The 14,849-nt window shown below is 52.9% G+C and overlaps 1 protein-coding gene across 1 annotated transcript in view; it reads right to left on the bottom strand.

Moving 5' to 3' along the window:
• Positions 1–13,795, bottom strand: part of LOC105564800 (G protein-coupled receptor kinase 1) — a 29,094-nt gene extending 15,299 nt beyond the window's left edge. Inside the window, exon 1 of the mRNA XM_012017477.1 lies at positions 13,249–13,795. Coding sequence (XP_011872867.1) covers positions 13,249–13,361 — 113 coding nt within the window. The 5' untranslated portion in view covers positions 13,362–13,795. The remainder of the gene's footprint in view (positions 1–13,248) is intronic.
• Positions 13,796–14,849: the final 1,054 nt, after the last annotated feature.

Raw genomic sequence — 14,849 nt, 5'->3', positions numbered from 1 at the left:
GCGCCCCGTCTCTCTCAGTTTCCCCACAACCCCATGGCTGACGGTCGAACGACCGCCGCAGAAATTACTCTGTCATCGTAAATAATCGAAATACCCTGCTTCGATCCGCCGCGAGATTCCGGAATCTTTATGTCAGTCTTATCAATGATTAATCGTCTTTGTGTCGTCGTCATTCGTTCGATCGTCCGCGGGCGTCGATTTTTCGCCTCTCCGGGCTCGAGCCCCTGCGTCCTTCTAACTTGGCAAACAGGTAATCGAGTTCGCGAATTTCATATTTACGTAATGCTGTCTCGGGAGCTGGTTCCCATAGAGATACACCAAGGGCGCTGATTTCTCGCGCTGAATTATACGACCGCGGTCGGGCCCGAGCAACCGGGCGGCGCGGACTTTTAATTTTCGCGATCGCGCAACACTGAAAAACAAAACAAAAAAAAACCACGACACACACACACACGAAGCGTTTCGAAAGTCTCGAAAAGTTATTATGCAAAGCGGCTACTTACAAAACAAATATTAAAATTTATTCCCGAATGCGCTTCTCGTCACGTCACATCGCGTTTATTTCGCGCTGACGTAAGGGCGCTTTATCATTTATATTATCATTCGCCGATCTTTTAACTTTCATAGTCGCGCGATTATCCGCCGCTAAATAAACGTGATTACGGAAATAGCCGAAACGGCTCCCCGGGAAAACTCTGGGACGTTTAAAGGGGCGCGTGATTGCCTTCGAGCTCCGTAACGAACGATCGGGGGAGCGGAACACGCGAGCAGTTTGAAGTTTCAGTTTCTCAGAGTCTTTTTTTTCCCACTCGCGGCGAAAATAGCGTGGCGTACAACGAACTTCCGTCGAAGGGCGATAGTCTTCCTCGTTCGTGAGGCGCTGCCATAAATCTGGCGGGGCTTAATATCGGCCGCTGCCAATTCCGCGTCCCAATGCAGTTCATTGCTGGGAGCCCGACGACAAATCCGACAAAGGGAAACGTCGAGGCGAACGGCGGAGCCCGCCCGAGAGGACAAGACTTTGGAAAGAAAGAAAAAAAATCTCATCGACCGTGTAAAACGCGCGCACACTTGTCTCTCCCCGAGAACGCGCGCGTACCCGTGGATAGGATTCGTTCTATCCGGTTCCGCGCGCGAAGGAATAAAAGATGCCTCGGGTGTCTCGAGTGCCGACGGAGTTTCACTTCCTGTAATTAATTGGTGCTATAAAAAGAAGAGAAATGCGAATAAACAGCTGGGTCCTTGGCATTTCAAAAGTGTCTCGATAATGCCTGGGCTTATGAAGCCAGAACGGGCGTAAACACGACAATCAAATGATGGCGCTCGGGGGGATAAAGGCGCGGTTGGGTGTAAAGTTTGATTCGGGTCAATTTCTGGTAGCCGGGGGAGGAGAGAAAGAGACAGAGACAGAGAAAGAGGGGAGGGGTGAGAGAAACAGACAGACAGGGAGAGACAGGGAGAGACAGGGGGAGGGAGGGGGGTAGGGGGAGAGAGAGAGATCAATCCACGGGTAGGTGGAGCGCTGGGTATCGAGCGGGGGTGAATGAGCTTTACAACCGATCAAAATAAATCCGTGTTTCCAGCGATTGGTTGGAGCGTCGCCAGACATCGCCGCACATCCAACAGCGGGCGGGCAGGAGCCTTTCCGCCCGTTCGGCCCGATCGACGCGATCAATTCGAAATCGGGCACCGTGTGTACGTGTCGATTATGAAAAAGGAGACACGAGAGCTGCAGTTATGTAAATCCGAACGCGGAATCCGTTAATTGATTCGAATCGCTCGAGCGTGAGGGGAAAAAGGGGTGTACAAAAGTGTAAAAATGGAAGCGACGGGAACTTTGCTGCCGCTAATTGAATGTCATTCCCGAAAATATTAAAATACCATCGGGTTAAAGCGACTATTCCGTCTCGGATCGACGGGTCTTTCATTTGCGGCCGTCATATTCATGTCTCAACTCAGAACTCGCGCCGGGCGGGACGCTTAGCATAAAGTCCCACGTGGAACTAGAGCCTGCGGGTTACGATCGTACCGATCGTTCGCGGAGATCGGCTAGGGAGTCTCGTCAGCTCCGGAGCTATTCAGACAGAATCGACTGCGACTCCGAGGAGCGGAGAATCCGAGGAAGATTGGATCTCAAAACAAGCTTCGACTTCCTCCTCTGAGAATCGCAACTATCAATCACGATATCACAAGTGTCGAGTCAAATCGCAGAATCCACCTGTCGAATCCACTTGATCGTCTACATGTCGATGGTTTCGACCGAGCGTTCCTCGATAATCGCGCGATTGCGAAGGTAGATCCTATTATCCTAACCGACACTGTCGATGCCCCGATAACGGCGTTACGAAAATTGGAGGATTTTCGTAACAACGGCCGGAATTAGGGGATATTAGGCCGCTCGATTAGCCGCACGCTTCAATTTGATTTTCGAACGGCAGTGCCGGGGCGGCCTCATGCAGTACCGGCCGACCACAAACTACATGCACGTCCGAGACGCGTAAACGTACGCCCGCGTCGCAATTTGCCGCGTGTGCATCGATCAAAACGATCTGGATTTTTTCGCGCGGTGGACGGGAAACGAAGGTAAAATTAATCGCAGCCGACGTCGATCGCGGGATGAGAAATTCCTCCCGCTGACGTTGCCTTCCTCAATTTTGTTTGCGAGAAGAAATCAAAGTGAAGCACGCCGGCCAGCTTTGCGGCCTGTGTCGAAATCGCGGCGCCGAGGCCGCGTATTTCCGTTCGCGTCTCAAAAATTAAACCGAAACCCTTCCCCCGGCGTACGTCGCAGTAAGCGTTGCCGGAGGAGGCGGAAGAAGTTTATTGAAACGAGACTGCCCGCTCGCGCGCGGTTGCATTAGCCGGCCGCGCGCGCGGTCAAGTCCAAGCCCGCGCCGTTTACTTATTTCCACTAATGTAAGTACACATCCGAGACGCGCAAACGCTCTCGCCCGCGTCGCACTTTCGCCGCGTGCGCATCAGTCGAAACAATTCGCATTTTTCCCCCGCGGCGACGGCAAATTAATATCAAATTACTCGCAGCTACGTCAGTCGCGAGAGGAGGAATTTTTACCCGCTGACGTATTCTTCCTCAATTTTATTCGCGAGAAGATATCAAAGCGAGGCGCGCGCCTTTATGCGTCGTGCCTAGTTCAATAATTATGATTAACGATTAACAATCCACACGCTTTCAATGGCGCGCAAAACCGGCCTTTTCCCTGCAGCGCAAAAGATCGAACCGAGACTTCTGTCCGGCAGTTCGACCGACCGCGCCGTCTACTCGTGATTGCTGAAAACGTGCGTCGTTGCGAACAACGCTCGAGAGAGCGCCGGGGGGCTCGCAAGCCGATTGACTCGCGTTATGCAACGTGAAATTAAGAAGACGACATTTGACCTTTTTACGCGCGGAGAGACCGGGATCCTTGACGCTCGCGCTACGTTATATTCTAAGCGCGCGCTGTGCGCGTTTCCGGACCGAGAGAGAGAGAGAGGGGGAGAGAGAGAGAGATATCCGCTTGACGTATCGCGAGAGGTATCACTCTCGATACGCGAAGACAGATGGGGTACTTCCCCGGTGCCAACTCGATTCGACAAAACGCCATTTATCCTCGCGTTGCATAACGCGACCCGGCTGCAGCCGGGCGCGGAAACGCGTCGCACGGTATATTAATCATTCCCAAAGTTGCCTCTCGGGCTAAAATCGCGAACGCAGTTAAAATCGCGTAAACAAGCGGGCGAGAGCGCGCGCGCGCGCGTGAGAGAGAGAGAGAGACATGTTTATTGACGCACTGGAACAAGTCCCCTAAAGCGCGGAAGCAGGAATAGAAAAATAGTGATAATCGCGCAAATACGAAATAAAAAACCAAAGGGAGACAGGGAGAGATAGGGAGAGCCAGGGAGAGGCAGGCGAAGACAGGAAGAGACAGGGGGAGACAGGGACAGATAGAGAGAGACAGGGAGAGACAAAGAGAGACAGGCAGAGACAGGGAGAGACAGGGGGAAATAGGGAGAGACAGCTAGGAGGAGACAGGGAGAGACAGGGAGAGATAGGAAGAGATAGGAAGAGATAGGACGAGATAGGGGGAGACAGGGTGAAACAGGGAGAGATAGGGGGAGACAGGGGTGACAGGGGGGAGAGGGAGAGAGAGAGAAAGAGAGAGAGGGGGAGGGAGGGTGCTCATGCTTAGACGGTGTTTCCATTAGCCGACCGCACCTACTCGGCTCCGTCGCTGCCGTCGTGTTCCGCGAGCAATTTGACGACGGGAAAATTACACTTTGTCCGTAAAAGCGGCTGCGGATTAACGAACGAGCGGCCGGAGTAGCGCCGGGCTCTCTCGAGCATCCTTTTAGGCTCGCGACGGAAAAGCGGATTCACCCCGGCACGACGGGGCTCCTATACGAGTCTTTCCGGAGCCCCAATCTCCCGTACCACCGCGCGCGGCTTCGCGTCTTTCTCCCTCGGTTTGATTGCAATCTCCCTTTTTTTCCTCCCCCTCCGAGACGTGAATAAGGTAGTTTCGCGGCTGCCATTCAGCCCGCTGAACGCCCGCGTCTCGCGGCGCCGATAAAAGGCGGTAATTAATGTATGCACACAGCGCCAGAGAGATGGGGTGTTTCGCTATTTATGGCGACAGTTGTGCGACGTCGCGTGAAAAGATACCGCGCGCATTTCAATTGTGCGCCCGTCAAAAATGGCCTTTCACGAGAGCCGCGGAGAGACCCGTCGATACTTGTATATCGTTCGCTCGTGGTGTTACATAATATTTATTTTTTTTTATTCTGCCGTACTCGTTCTATTTCTTCACGAGTTCCACGTTCCGTTCTGCTGAACGACACGAGTGAACGTCGACGACTGCGCCGCGCCGATTTTCGAAAATATCTTTTGTTTGCAAAGTTACGTGTTACCTCGGCGCCGGCGGAAAACGATAAACGTACACCAAGTTGAAAAGTATAAATATCGCTAGAGTCGCGAGGGGTCGAAACGACTCTTTCCGAGAAAAGCCATCCGTTGCGGGTTGAAGCACGTATGTCTCTTCGGACATAATTACTTAATTTACGGCGGGAGTTGGTCACGAGGGCTCACAATAACGCTCGTGGCTCTCGCGAGGTGCTCTCGTTTATTTAGCTCCCCTGCCCCTCCTAAAAGCCGTTTTTACAGCCGAGCCGGACGTTTTTACAGCGACACGAGGCCAGCGGGAGACGGGCGTTCGCCCGGCTCGTTGATTGCTACCTTTTAATTACATCCGGGACCGCAGCTTCCTCGATATATACGTCCTTCCGGGAGTGTTGCAGCTTCTTTTTCCTCGTGCTCGCCCGGAGTTATTCCCTCCCGCGCGTGAAAACGGGATAGCTGTTATCCGTTCTGAATACCGAGAGAAGAGCGAGTGGCCCAGTATTTTATCGATCCCACCTGAGCCAATCAACGATTAACCGATCCCGTCCGACGACACTGATGGATAACGCCAATACCGTCGCGCTTGAATCCTTTCAACAAGAGAACCGTGCTCTAACGAATAAAACTCTATTTACAGAATATATATTATATATTATAATATATATATGCATATATAATTTCATTTCAACAAGAAACACATGGGAGAGATCTGTTACGAATGCGAAGCGGAGGATTAACATGGCGATAGAGATATATTGATAATTCCTCGCGGCCTAATACGCTTACGGCTCCCCTCGTCGTAAATCCGGGGATTTGTGGAAAGCCGTTTTGCGAATTAGAAGAATTTGAGGAGAGAGAAAGAGAGTGGGAGGGAGAGGGAGAGACAGACAGGGAGAGACGGGGGAGAGACAGGGGGGGGACAGGGAGGGAGAGAGAGAGAGAAAGAGAGCCGGCACATCAAACGGGAGTAGAAAACGAGAATGGCGTGCGTCAACAAAAAGACAGAGATAGAGGGTAGAGAGCAAACTTTACCGAGCATCAACACACTGGCAACGATTCGACTATTTATGGACCGAAACGAGGCACTTGCTTTTGCACAGCCGTTTGCCTTCCTCCCGCGACGTCTCGTTGTCGAGAGAATTCGCTGGCCGTGGCAAAACGCCCCGCGCAAAACCGCGCGGAGGTTTTTCCTCGCGGACGGGAAAGGAGGGAGAGGGAGAGGGAGCGGGAGAGAGGGGGGGGAGAGAGAGAGAGAGAGAGAGAGAGAGAGAGAGAGAGAGAGAGAGAGAGAGAGAGAGGCAGAGGAGGCGGGAGGAAAAAAAGAAATACATATAGAAGACGGAGTTTACATTTGCACTGTGTGTATGTGTGTGTATACGCAATACTGGTGTAATCTCCGCCGCGCCGCGTATATTTTTCTGCCGGCACACGCCGGGAAATTTACCGGGACTGGGCCTGCCGCCGGCACGCAGAATCGCGCAGTGGGACACCAAATGCCGGAGCCGTATCGACGCGATCCGCGCCCCGTACGTATCGTATTCTCGCGCGGGGCAAAACGACGGCGGGGCGGTTAATCAAAGTCGAAAATTGAGTTGTTCCGAGCTTCTGCCGTATCAGGACCGGCGCACGTAGCGGCGGGTACGTGCCGTATCGCGGCGTCGCGTCGTGCTTTGTAGTTCAAGGATGTACGGCACGCACGAAGTGTCCCTCGACGTGTGTCGCTTTTTCTCTCTCTCTCTCTCTCTCTCTCTCTCTCTCTCTCTCTCTCTCTCTCTCTCTCGAGGCGTCTGTCTCTCCGTTGAAATGTCGAACGTAAAAAACGTTAGAAACGAGCGAAACGAGCGCGCGAGAGACCGAAAGGCCATGAAAAGATCGGCGATTCCGCGCGAGCATTCGATAGCTCGCGCCGTTTGCTCGATAACCACGTGAAACTCGTTACCTCTCTCTCTCTCTCTCTCTCTTGCGAGATTCACCGTTTGCTCTGTTTCCGTGAAAGATCATCTACAATACATGAAGTAAGCCTGATGTAAGAAGAGCAGAAGTAAGGAAATGAATCATTTCCATTTCTTACTCATTCAGCTCTGACGCTTAGGGCCTGAGCATTGTACTCTTAAACAATGTTTCATGTTTCATATCCTTAAACCGTCTTAAAGCAACGCCCAATAACTGTCTTGTGTCTCAACAGTACAAGACAGCCATTCTGCTCAGGCCGTTACTCTCGGCGAATTAGATTCGGCCATGGTGCTACAAATATTTTGATAATTTATGCCAGTAAGTATTTTAGCTTTTACACCGACAACAACAGGTCATGGTTCTCTTATACTTATCACTGCCCCGTTTAAAATAATAGATAGAATATCATCAGATTACATTAGATTACGTGCAATTTCAATGTAAATAAATAAGAGTCTTATTAATATACGTCGAAATTGCATGTAATTCAATGTAACCTGATCATATTCTATTATTTGAAACAGAATGCTCACTTTCCGCGCAGACGGTCCTTACTCGTAATTTCGCGCATTCACACGCACGCTTGAGAATAACGTCAACTACGTGTACCTCGACGCGATTTATGAACGTAATTTACTCGCGCTCTCGCGATCTCTCCCGGGATTTTCTCCCCTTTCGGAATCTTATTTTACGCGGCGCACACGTACATACGCGGGGGTGGAGGGGCGCGCGATCCCTCTCGGCAAGTGGTTCGCAAGAGCGCGAAATGCACCCGAAGGGCACGCCGGTTATCCCGCGCGTCTCCAGATGCGCGTTCACGCATTTTTAACTTTTAAGCGCCCCGTGAAGCGGCGAGGGTGCGGCCGCGCGCGGACACCGCTCGCGCATTAACGCCGTCATGAATAATCTCGACGTCGCCGCTCTCGAGGCACCATCGCGCGATCCTTTTTTTCTCTACCCCTCTCTCTCTCTCTCTCTCTTTTAATTAGCCGGCGCTGAACGTGAGGGCGAGGCTGCGACGTGTCGCCGATGGCAGCGTTAACGTTGACTTATACCGGATTTACAGTCGACGCACGGTCGACTGGGTCGGTGTGACAAGTCGAGTATACTCGACCAGTGTCAACGCTTTTAGTCGGGGTTAATTTTAGTCTAATATTAGTCGACTAAGCTCTCTCTCTCTCTCTCTCTCTCTCTCAGCGATTACTACGCTACGTAAGCTAAGCATATGACCTGGTTATAGTTTATTTGAGAAAAAAAGACCGTCGGTACCGAAGTGTCCCCGTTCGGTCGCTCAAACCCGCCACCTGATCGCCGCGCGGTTTTCTCCTCTTCCCGATAACGTCTAAGCGGCTGACGAGTTCGCGGGATCGAAATCTTATCGCGTCGGGACGCGAGCGTGAGAATTGTCCGCGCAAACGCCCCCGTCCCAGCCCCCTGGCCTTTCTCAACACGCGTCGGCGCCGATCCAGGCCTCTCTCTCTCTCTCTCTCTCTCTTTCTCCTCTCCTCTCTCTCTCTCTTTCTCGCGACGAATGATACAAACTTGCTGTTCACGAAGTCGCACAAAGGCGTTGCAAAAATAATGAGCTAAAAACAACTCGCGCACTCTGACATTTTTTAGAATGTGCCTATTGGGGATGGTATCGGGGATCCGATCCGGCCGTAATAGTCGAAGGTTGACGAGAAAATCGGAGGCGTGTACTTTCTCAGGCGCGTGATTACAGCGGCGCGCGCGCTCAGCGAGATTCCTCTCGCCTCTCCAGATCAGCGCGAGCGAGTACGGTCCGCGACGGCGATCCGTTAAAAGCTTGTTCTACAGTGGACGCAAAACGCAAGACGCTAAGTCACAATGGAAGAAATCGGCCAATGACAGTCGATCATTCTTCTCATATTTGACTGCGATCGGTCGATTATGTGCGTTGCGGCTCAGCCGCGTCACAGGACAGCGTCTTGCGTTTTGCGTTCATTGTAGAATAAGCTTAAGAGTCAGAGCGCAAAGCAACGTAATAGCTTACGACAAAGACGCAAGTGTAAACGTAGATAGCGCACAAGTTTTGACGTAAATCTAACGTCATATGTAATTCGAGGTAGAAGTATGACATACGCCGAAGCTTGTACGCTAATTTACGTTTGCACTTACGTCTTTGTCGTAAGCTATTACGTTGCTTTGTGCTCTGACCCTAAAGCGCGGACGTTACGGCTTGGTTATTACGACGTTTACGGCTGAGGGGTAAACCGCAAAATCATGTACACCAATGCCTACTAATGCCTAGTGGGCAATATTTTATTTTATATAACGCAATAAATTTTCTGTATTACTAAAATTGCCAGATACGGTCAATAAAAATAACTGATGTAATTATTTTATTTTGTTTTATCTTTATAATGCCCGAGCAAGGCCTAATGCCTGAACTGATACCCAGAAAATGCCTAATAATGTCTAGTAACGTGCAGTAATTAACGTCCCGTAATACCGCAAATCTATACACCACAATGTTCTCAGCGGTTTACCCCTCGTTTACGGCTTAAGGCCTGAGCAGGAAGATTGTCGTAACCGTTTACGATTCTGTCGTAAGACTTACGTCAGTGTCGGAAGTCAGCGCACAAAGAATTGTCGTAGACGTATGTCTTGCGATGCGACAAATGCCATATACGTCTACGACAATTCTTTGTGCGTTGACGTCCGACACCCACTTAAGTCTTACGACAGAATTATAAACGTCAACGCACAAAGAATTGTCGTAGACACGTCATGTGATGCGACAAATGCGACATACGTCCACTACAATTCTTTGTGCGTTGACGTCCGACACCGACTTAGGTTTTACGACAGAATCGTAAATGTTAACGCACAAAGAATTGTAGACGTATGTCGCCTAGCGATGCGACAAATGCATTTTGCGATGCACGTAACGATTCTGTCGTAAGACTTAAGACGCATGTGGCCTTGCGATGCGATAAATGCGACATACGTACGACAATTCTTTGTGCGTTGACGTTTACGATTCTGTCGTAAGACTTAAGTCGGTATCGGACTTAAGTCTTACGACAGAATCTTAACGTGCATCGCAAAATGCATTCGTCGCATCGCAACGCGACATACGTCTACGACAATTCTTTGTGCGTTGACGTCCGACAGACTTAAGTCTCACGACAGAATCGTAAACGTCAACGCACAAAGAAGTGTCGTAGACGTATGTCGCCTTGCGATGTGAGCTACGGAATCGTAAAGACTTACGATAATCTTTCTGCCGAGGCCCTTACGCGGAGCTGGGATGCGAACGCGGGCCTCTATGGTAAACGGCAACGGATCTCCCTGGCTGATCCAAATTTAATGGCCGCGGGGCACGGTGACCAAGACGATTAATCGAGCCGAAACGCAGAAACGGGATCGATAGTCGCGCGCTTGTCTACCAAGCTGACCCGTATTATAGCCCGCGTTATAGTTCCAAACGAGACGACATTAAACGGCGCAACGATTCCGCGAGACTCTTAATTACCTCGGAGCCGCGAGCTTAATCCAATAAAAAAAAAACTGCCGAGCCGGCTATTTTCCTCTCAGTTTTTTTTCTCGAGCCGCACACGATATTACGCGACGTAATATACGTGGAGCTGAATGCTGAGCGCGGGGCGAGGGCTCTGTAAAATGGCTGGTGACAATGGATCTCGCTGGTTAACACTGGAAGTATCTCTGTGAAAATGGCAATGGATCGCGCTGTTTAATGTTAAAAGTATCAAGCGGTTATTTCTGACTGTTTCTGATGTTTTAGAGTAATACCTTATTTCTTGTATAAAAAATTATTACTTTTATTGGAGTATTTATTGCAAAGTAATGGAGGCTGCAGAGAGCAAAGCGGACTATAAGACGCAAAGTATAGCAAACGGTGAGGCGGCAACAAAATGTGTTGCCGTGAGGCTCGCCCAAGAGATAACAAAAGACAGGAATCTGTATGACTTTTCATCAATCACTCGATCGACCACTTGATTGATGGCAAGTCATAGAATTTCAGAATCCCATCTTTTATACAAGAAATAGGGCGTTAAAAAATAGAGGAGCTCCGAAACGACCGCTCGGTACTTTCCGGTGTTAATTCACATCTAACTTATAGCGCCGGGAGAATTTGTCCCGTCGTGCAAAAATTCGATAATCCCGCTCGCGTCGGCGCTCGCAAAGCCGAGACTCGACTTTCGCGCGAGGATGAATCCAACTCGGGGGGCGACCTTTCGACGTAGACGCGCAACGACAGATTACGGAAACGTCGCGGAACGTATACCGGGCGACGCGCTCGGGAATGTCTGCGCGCGTTTAATTATGCGGAATCGCTGCCGCCGCCGTGCGGCTCTGGAGGGATCGAGCACGGCTCCGGGCAACTTTGCCGCTGGCTGAATACAGTTTAGCGAACTTTCGTGAGAGAGATACCGCGTCGAATAATCGATATCCCCGGAGCCCGCGCGCGCTTCGCTCGCGCGAGGGCGAGGGGGAGCGACGGCGTTTGAAAGGCGACGACGGGGTGTAATCGAAACGCTTCGAGACAATCGACTTTAAGGCTCCATTGACGGACGCGCGGCGGATGTAATCCGATATTCAACGTGGCCCATTCATTCGCGCGGCAGGTTCGGCACAGGCCGAGATACGCCGTTTTTCCGCGAGGGAATGACTGACGGAGCTGTCTCGCGGGATAAACGGAGCGGCCGCCCGCTTCTTTTACACGCGGGCCGAGGATAATAAAGATGAATCATACGAATACCGTTGATGTAAAGAGTATATACGTGGATGCACGAGATGGGATGTATTAATAGGACGTGTCCGGTGGTGCCTTGCGTGCGCGCGCGTGTGTGTGTATGCGTGCGTGTACGTTTATACAAGGACACTTGGTGACACGCGACCCACTGATTCTATTAGTTGTTCGCCAGCGCGAAGCACCGCCGAGCCATGAAATTAATTACGTAAATGAATGGGCTCTAAGTATCGCGTAAGAATTTGGCCGCTGAACGCATCGCCGATGCGCTCGATTTTACGTAAACCCGGCGGGGAGATAAATCAGACCGGCCGCCTCGCGGAGGACCGAGAGATGTTCGAGATAAGCCGAGAGACCGCTCGACAATTTGAATCGCGTGTCGCGAAGCGTCACTCGCCAGGGAACACGCCCCAAACTATTAGTGCCTTAAAACTTAATTAAAAGTTTAATTAAGTATTAATCGAGGGAATGGAGAATGAGTCATCGAGACGTTTCGAGGAGAGAGAGATGAGAACGCGATTTATCGGGCATATTTCCAGATCCCGCTCTCGCCGGCCCGCCTTTTCGGCCTCGCTGCCGTCTATTTCCGGGCCACAAAGGGAAAGCGTGGCCGCGTTACGTTTCTCTCCCCGAGAAAGGGGCCGCCCTTCGCGCGGCTTTTCCCTTATTCAGCGCCTCTCGGCCGCGCACGTGAAACGCTCCGCTTGGCGCGCCGCCAGCAAAAGCGGAGCCCGCGCTCCGCCGAGCCGACTTATTTTCACGAGGCCGAGAGCTACGGTTAACATCCGCGGTTTGCGGACCGAAAATAACGCGAACAGTGTAAACATTGGCAACGTTATAATCGATGCAAAGTACCGATCAGCGCGGGCAGGTTTTCGCGGAAGGGAGAGAGAGAGAGAGAGAGGGGAGGGGACGAAATTTATTCTATCCCGGGTATTAATCTTGCAAAGGTAAACCAAAGTTTAACGAGTACATCGTGTGCGCGCGCGTTGCGTTATTCATGCACGTAGATTGATACGGAACGTCGATATCATCGCGTGAGGGATCAGAAGTGGATTGCCGGTCAGTTTCTCTCTTTCCTCCTCGGAGAAACTTTTCAACGTCAAAATGTCACGGGGCGGACGATTTAATCAAGTCGGGGCGGCAAGGGGGGGGGAGAGGGGGATCGATCTCCCCCCCAAGCGAGCGCGTACGAGCGAGAGAGATCGCGTTTCCGTTACGCGGTGGAGCCGCGCGCGAAGCGCGGGATCGCGGAGGGCCGGAGAAGAATTCGGCGTGTGCCGGCTGCGATCGGAGGAGGCACGCGCGCCTCGGGGCCCCCCTCGGCGGCGAGCGGTCAGACGCGCTTTTGTTTGTAAACATAATTTATTCCTGGCGCTCGCGGCAGCACCGCGACGCTCGCCTCGCGGCGCTGCCGCGAAGGAGGAAGACGTCGCCGGGAGGAAACAGGGAAGAAAATTGGCGGAAGCGGGGAGGGGCAGGAAACGGGGAGAGGTCCTCCGGCGGACGTGCGGATAGACGGGCGGACGGATCGCCGCCGCGCTGCGCCGCGCCGCGCCGCGTCCGCCGCCTTCTCCTCCTCCTCCTCCTAACCGCCGCCTCCTCCCCGTATCGAACCGCACGCAACGCCGCCGGAAATCGCGTAGCGGTGTGGAGTGCGTACCTAGGATCCGGCAGGATGATCTTCTTGCTGGCACGGGCAGCCGGCGTGCACTTGCTCTTCTCCATGGCCATCAGGTAGCTGACATCGGCCAGCACCGCCTCGAGGTCCGCCATTTTCCTCGGTGCTCCTTTCCGTCGGTGGGCTGTCGCACGCGATGATCACCCCCGTCGATCGTCACCGAGCGGGATCCTGGCCTACCTCGTCGCCTTCCTCCTTCTCCTCCCCCACCCCCCTCCTCGTCCGGCACCACCGGACCTAGCACACGCAGCCGAGAGAGCCAGCCGCTTCGCTCTCTGCCACGGGCGGTGCTCCGCCGTCCGGCTTCTCACTGCCGCATATTTTTAGCGTAACGCCGACGACGACGGTGACGACGGTGACGACGAGGGCGACGGCGACGGCGACGGCGGGGATGGCATCCCGTGCGATCGAACGGCCCGATACGCCTCACTCGGGCCCTCTCGCTCTCGAGCGCGCGCGGCCTCCCTTTAATTGACAGATCCGAGACGGATGGACGGACGTCGCGCGCGCGACGTGCGACGATCGTGACGCGGCTGAGCGCGCAGCACCGACTGAGGTTAGTGTCGTGGCAAGGACAACACGATGCTCTCCTCGCGGAGGACAATGCTCTCTCTCTCTCTCTCCCTCCTTCCCTCGTCCCCGAGATTCCACGCACTCTCTCTCTCTCTCTCTCTCTCTTCCTCTCGGGATGCGCCGCGTCCGCGTCCTCCTCCTCCACCACCACCTCCTCTTCTAGTTTCACAGTGCCGCCTCTCGCACGTACGGGACTACGCGCCGCGACGAAGCTGGCCCGCCGTCGGTCGCGCGAGCACCCATCCTACGCGGGGCGGCCGCGACGCCGTTCCTCTCGTCGCGATCGACGTCGCCCGTCGAACTACCGTCGAGCAGTGGTGGCTCCAAGCTGTGCCGCGGTCGCACGCCGCGCACTCGCACCCCGCGGCGAGACGCACGGAAATTTCGCGATGCGAGACGGGCGCGACGGGCGCACTGACCACCCAGCCGACGACGACAACAACAACCCGCGTCAGACACAGATCCGCGACTGCCCGCGACGAGCGGCGACTCGCGCTTCGGCACTACGTACTACTCGCTCGCTCGCGTCCTAATTGGCTCCACCCCCCTCCTCGCCCTTAGCGAGTCGGACGCGAAAGGCCGTCGGTAAGGCTGTAATCCGACTTGCCGTTATCGGTCGAGCCTGCGAGGGTTCGCGTCCCCGCTAAACTCGCCCGGTAAGATAGTCGCTCTGTAATCGCGCGCGTTGCCCGGGGGTTCGATTCTCGAATTCGTCCGAAGGAGAAAACGTATGTGAAAATTCTGCCCCACCGGAAAAGTTGCATGGTCGATTGGCTGAAAGCTACGCGAACGGGCCAATCGACCTACAACCTTTCTGTAAGAGCGGAACCTTCACGTACGTTTCTCGTTTGAATGAATTCAAGAATCGAGCTCCAGAGCGCAGCGTCATAAATTTCGAGTTATCGCGTCGATTGCTCACGTACCGTTTACATTATGCTTATACGCCAATCCTTCTCACGTCAGACAATATGTGCGATGTAAATTAACTCATTTGTTAATTAATGTTGTTT

The sequence above is a fragment of the Vollenhovia emeryi genome, unplaced genomic scaffold, assembly GCF_000949405.1.
Source record: "Vollenhovia emeryi isolate VEMERY1.0 unplaced genomic scaffold, V.emery_V1.0 DF939159.1, whole genome shotgun sequence".
In the NCBI taxonomy this organism is placed as follows: Eukaryota; Metazoa; Arthropoda; class Insecta; order Hymenoptera; family Formicidae; genus Vollenhovia; species Vollenhovia emeryi.
This window is presented reverse-complemented; position numbering and strand designations above follow the sequence as displayed.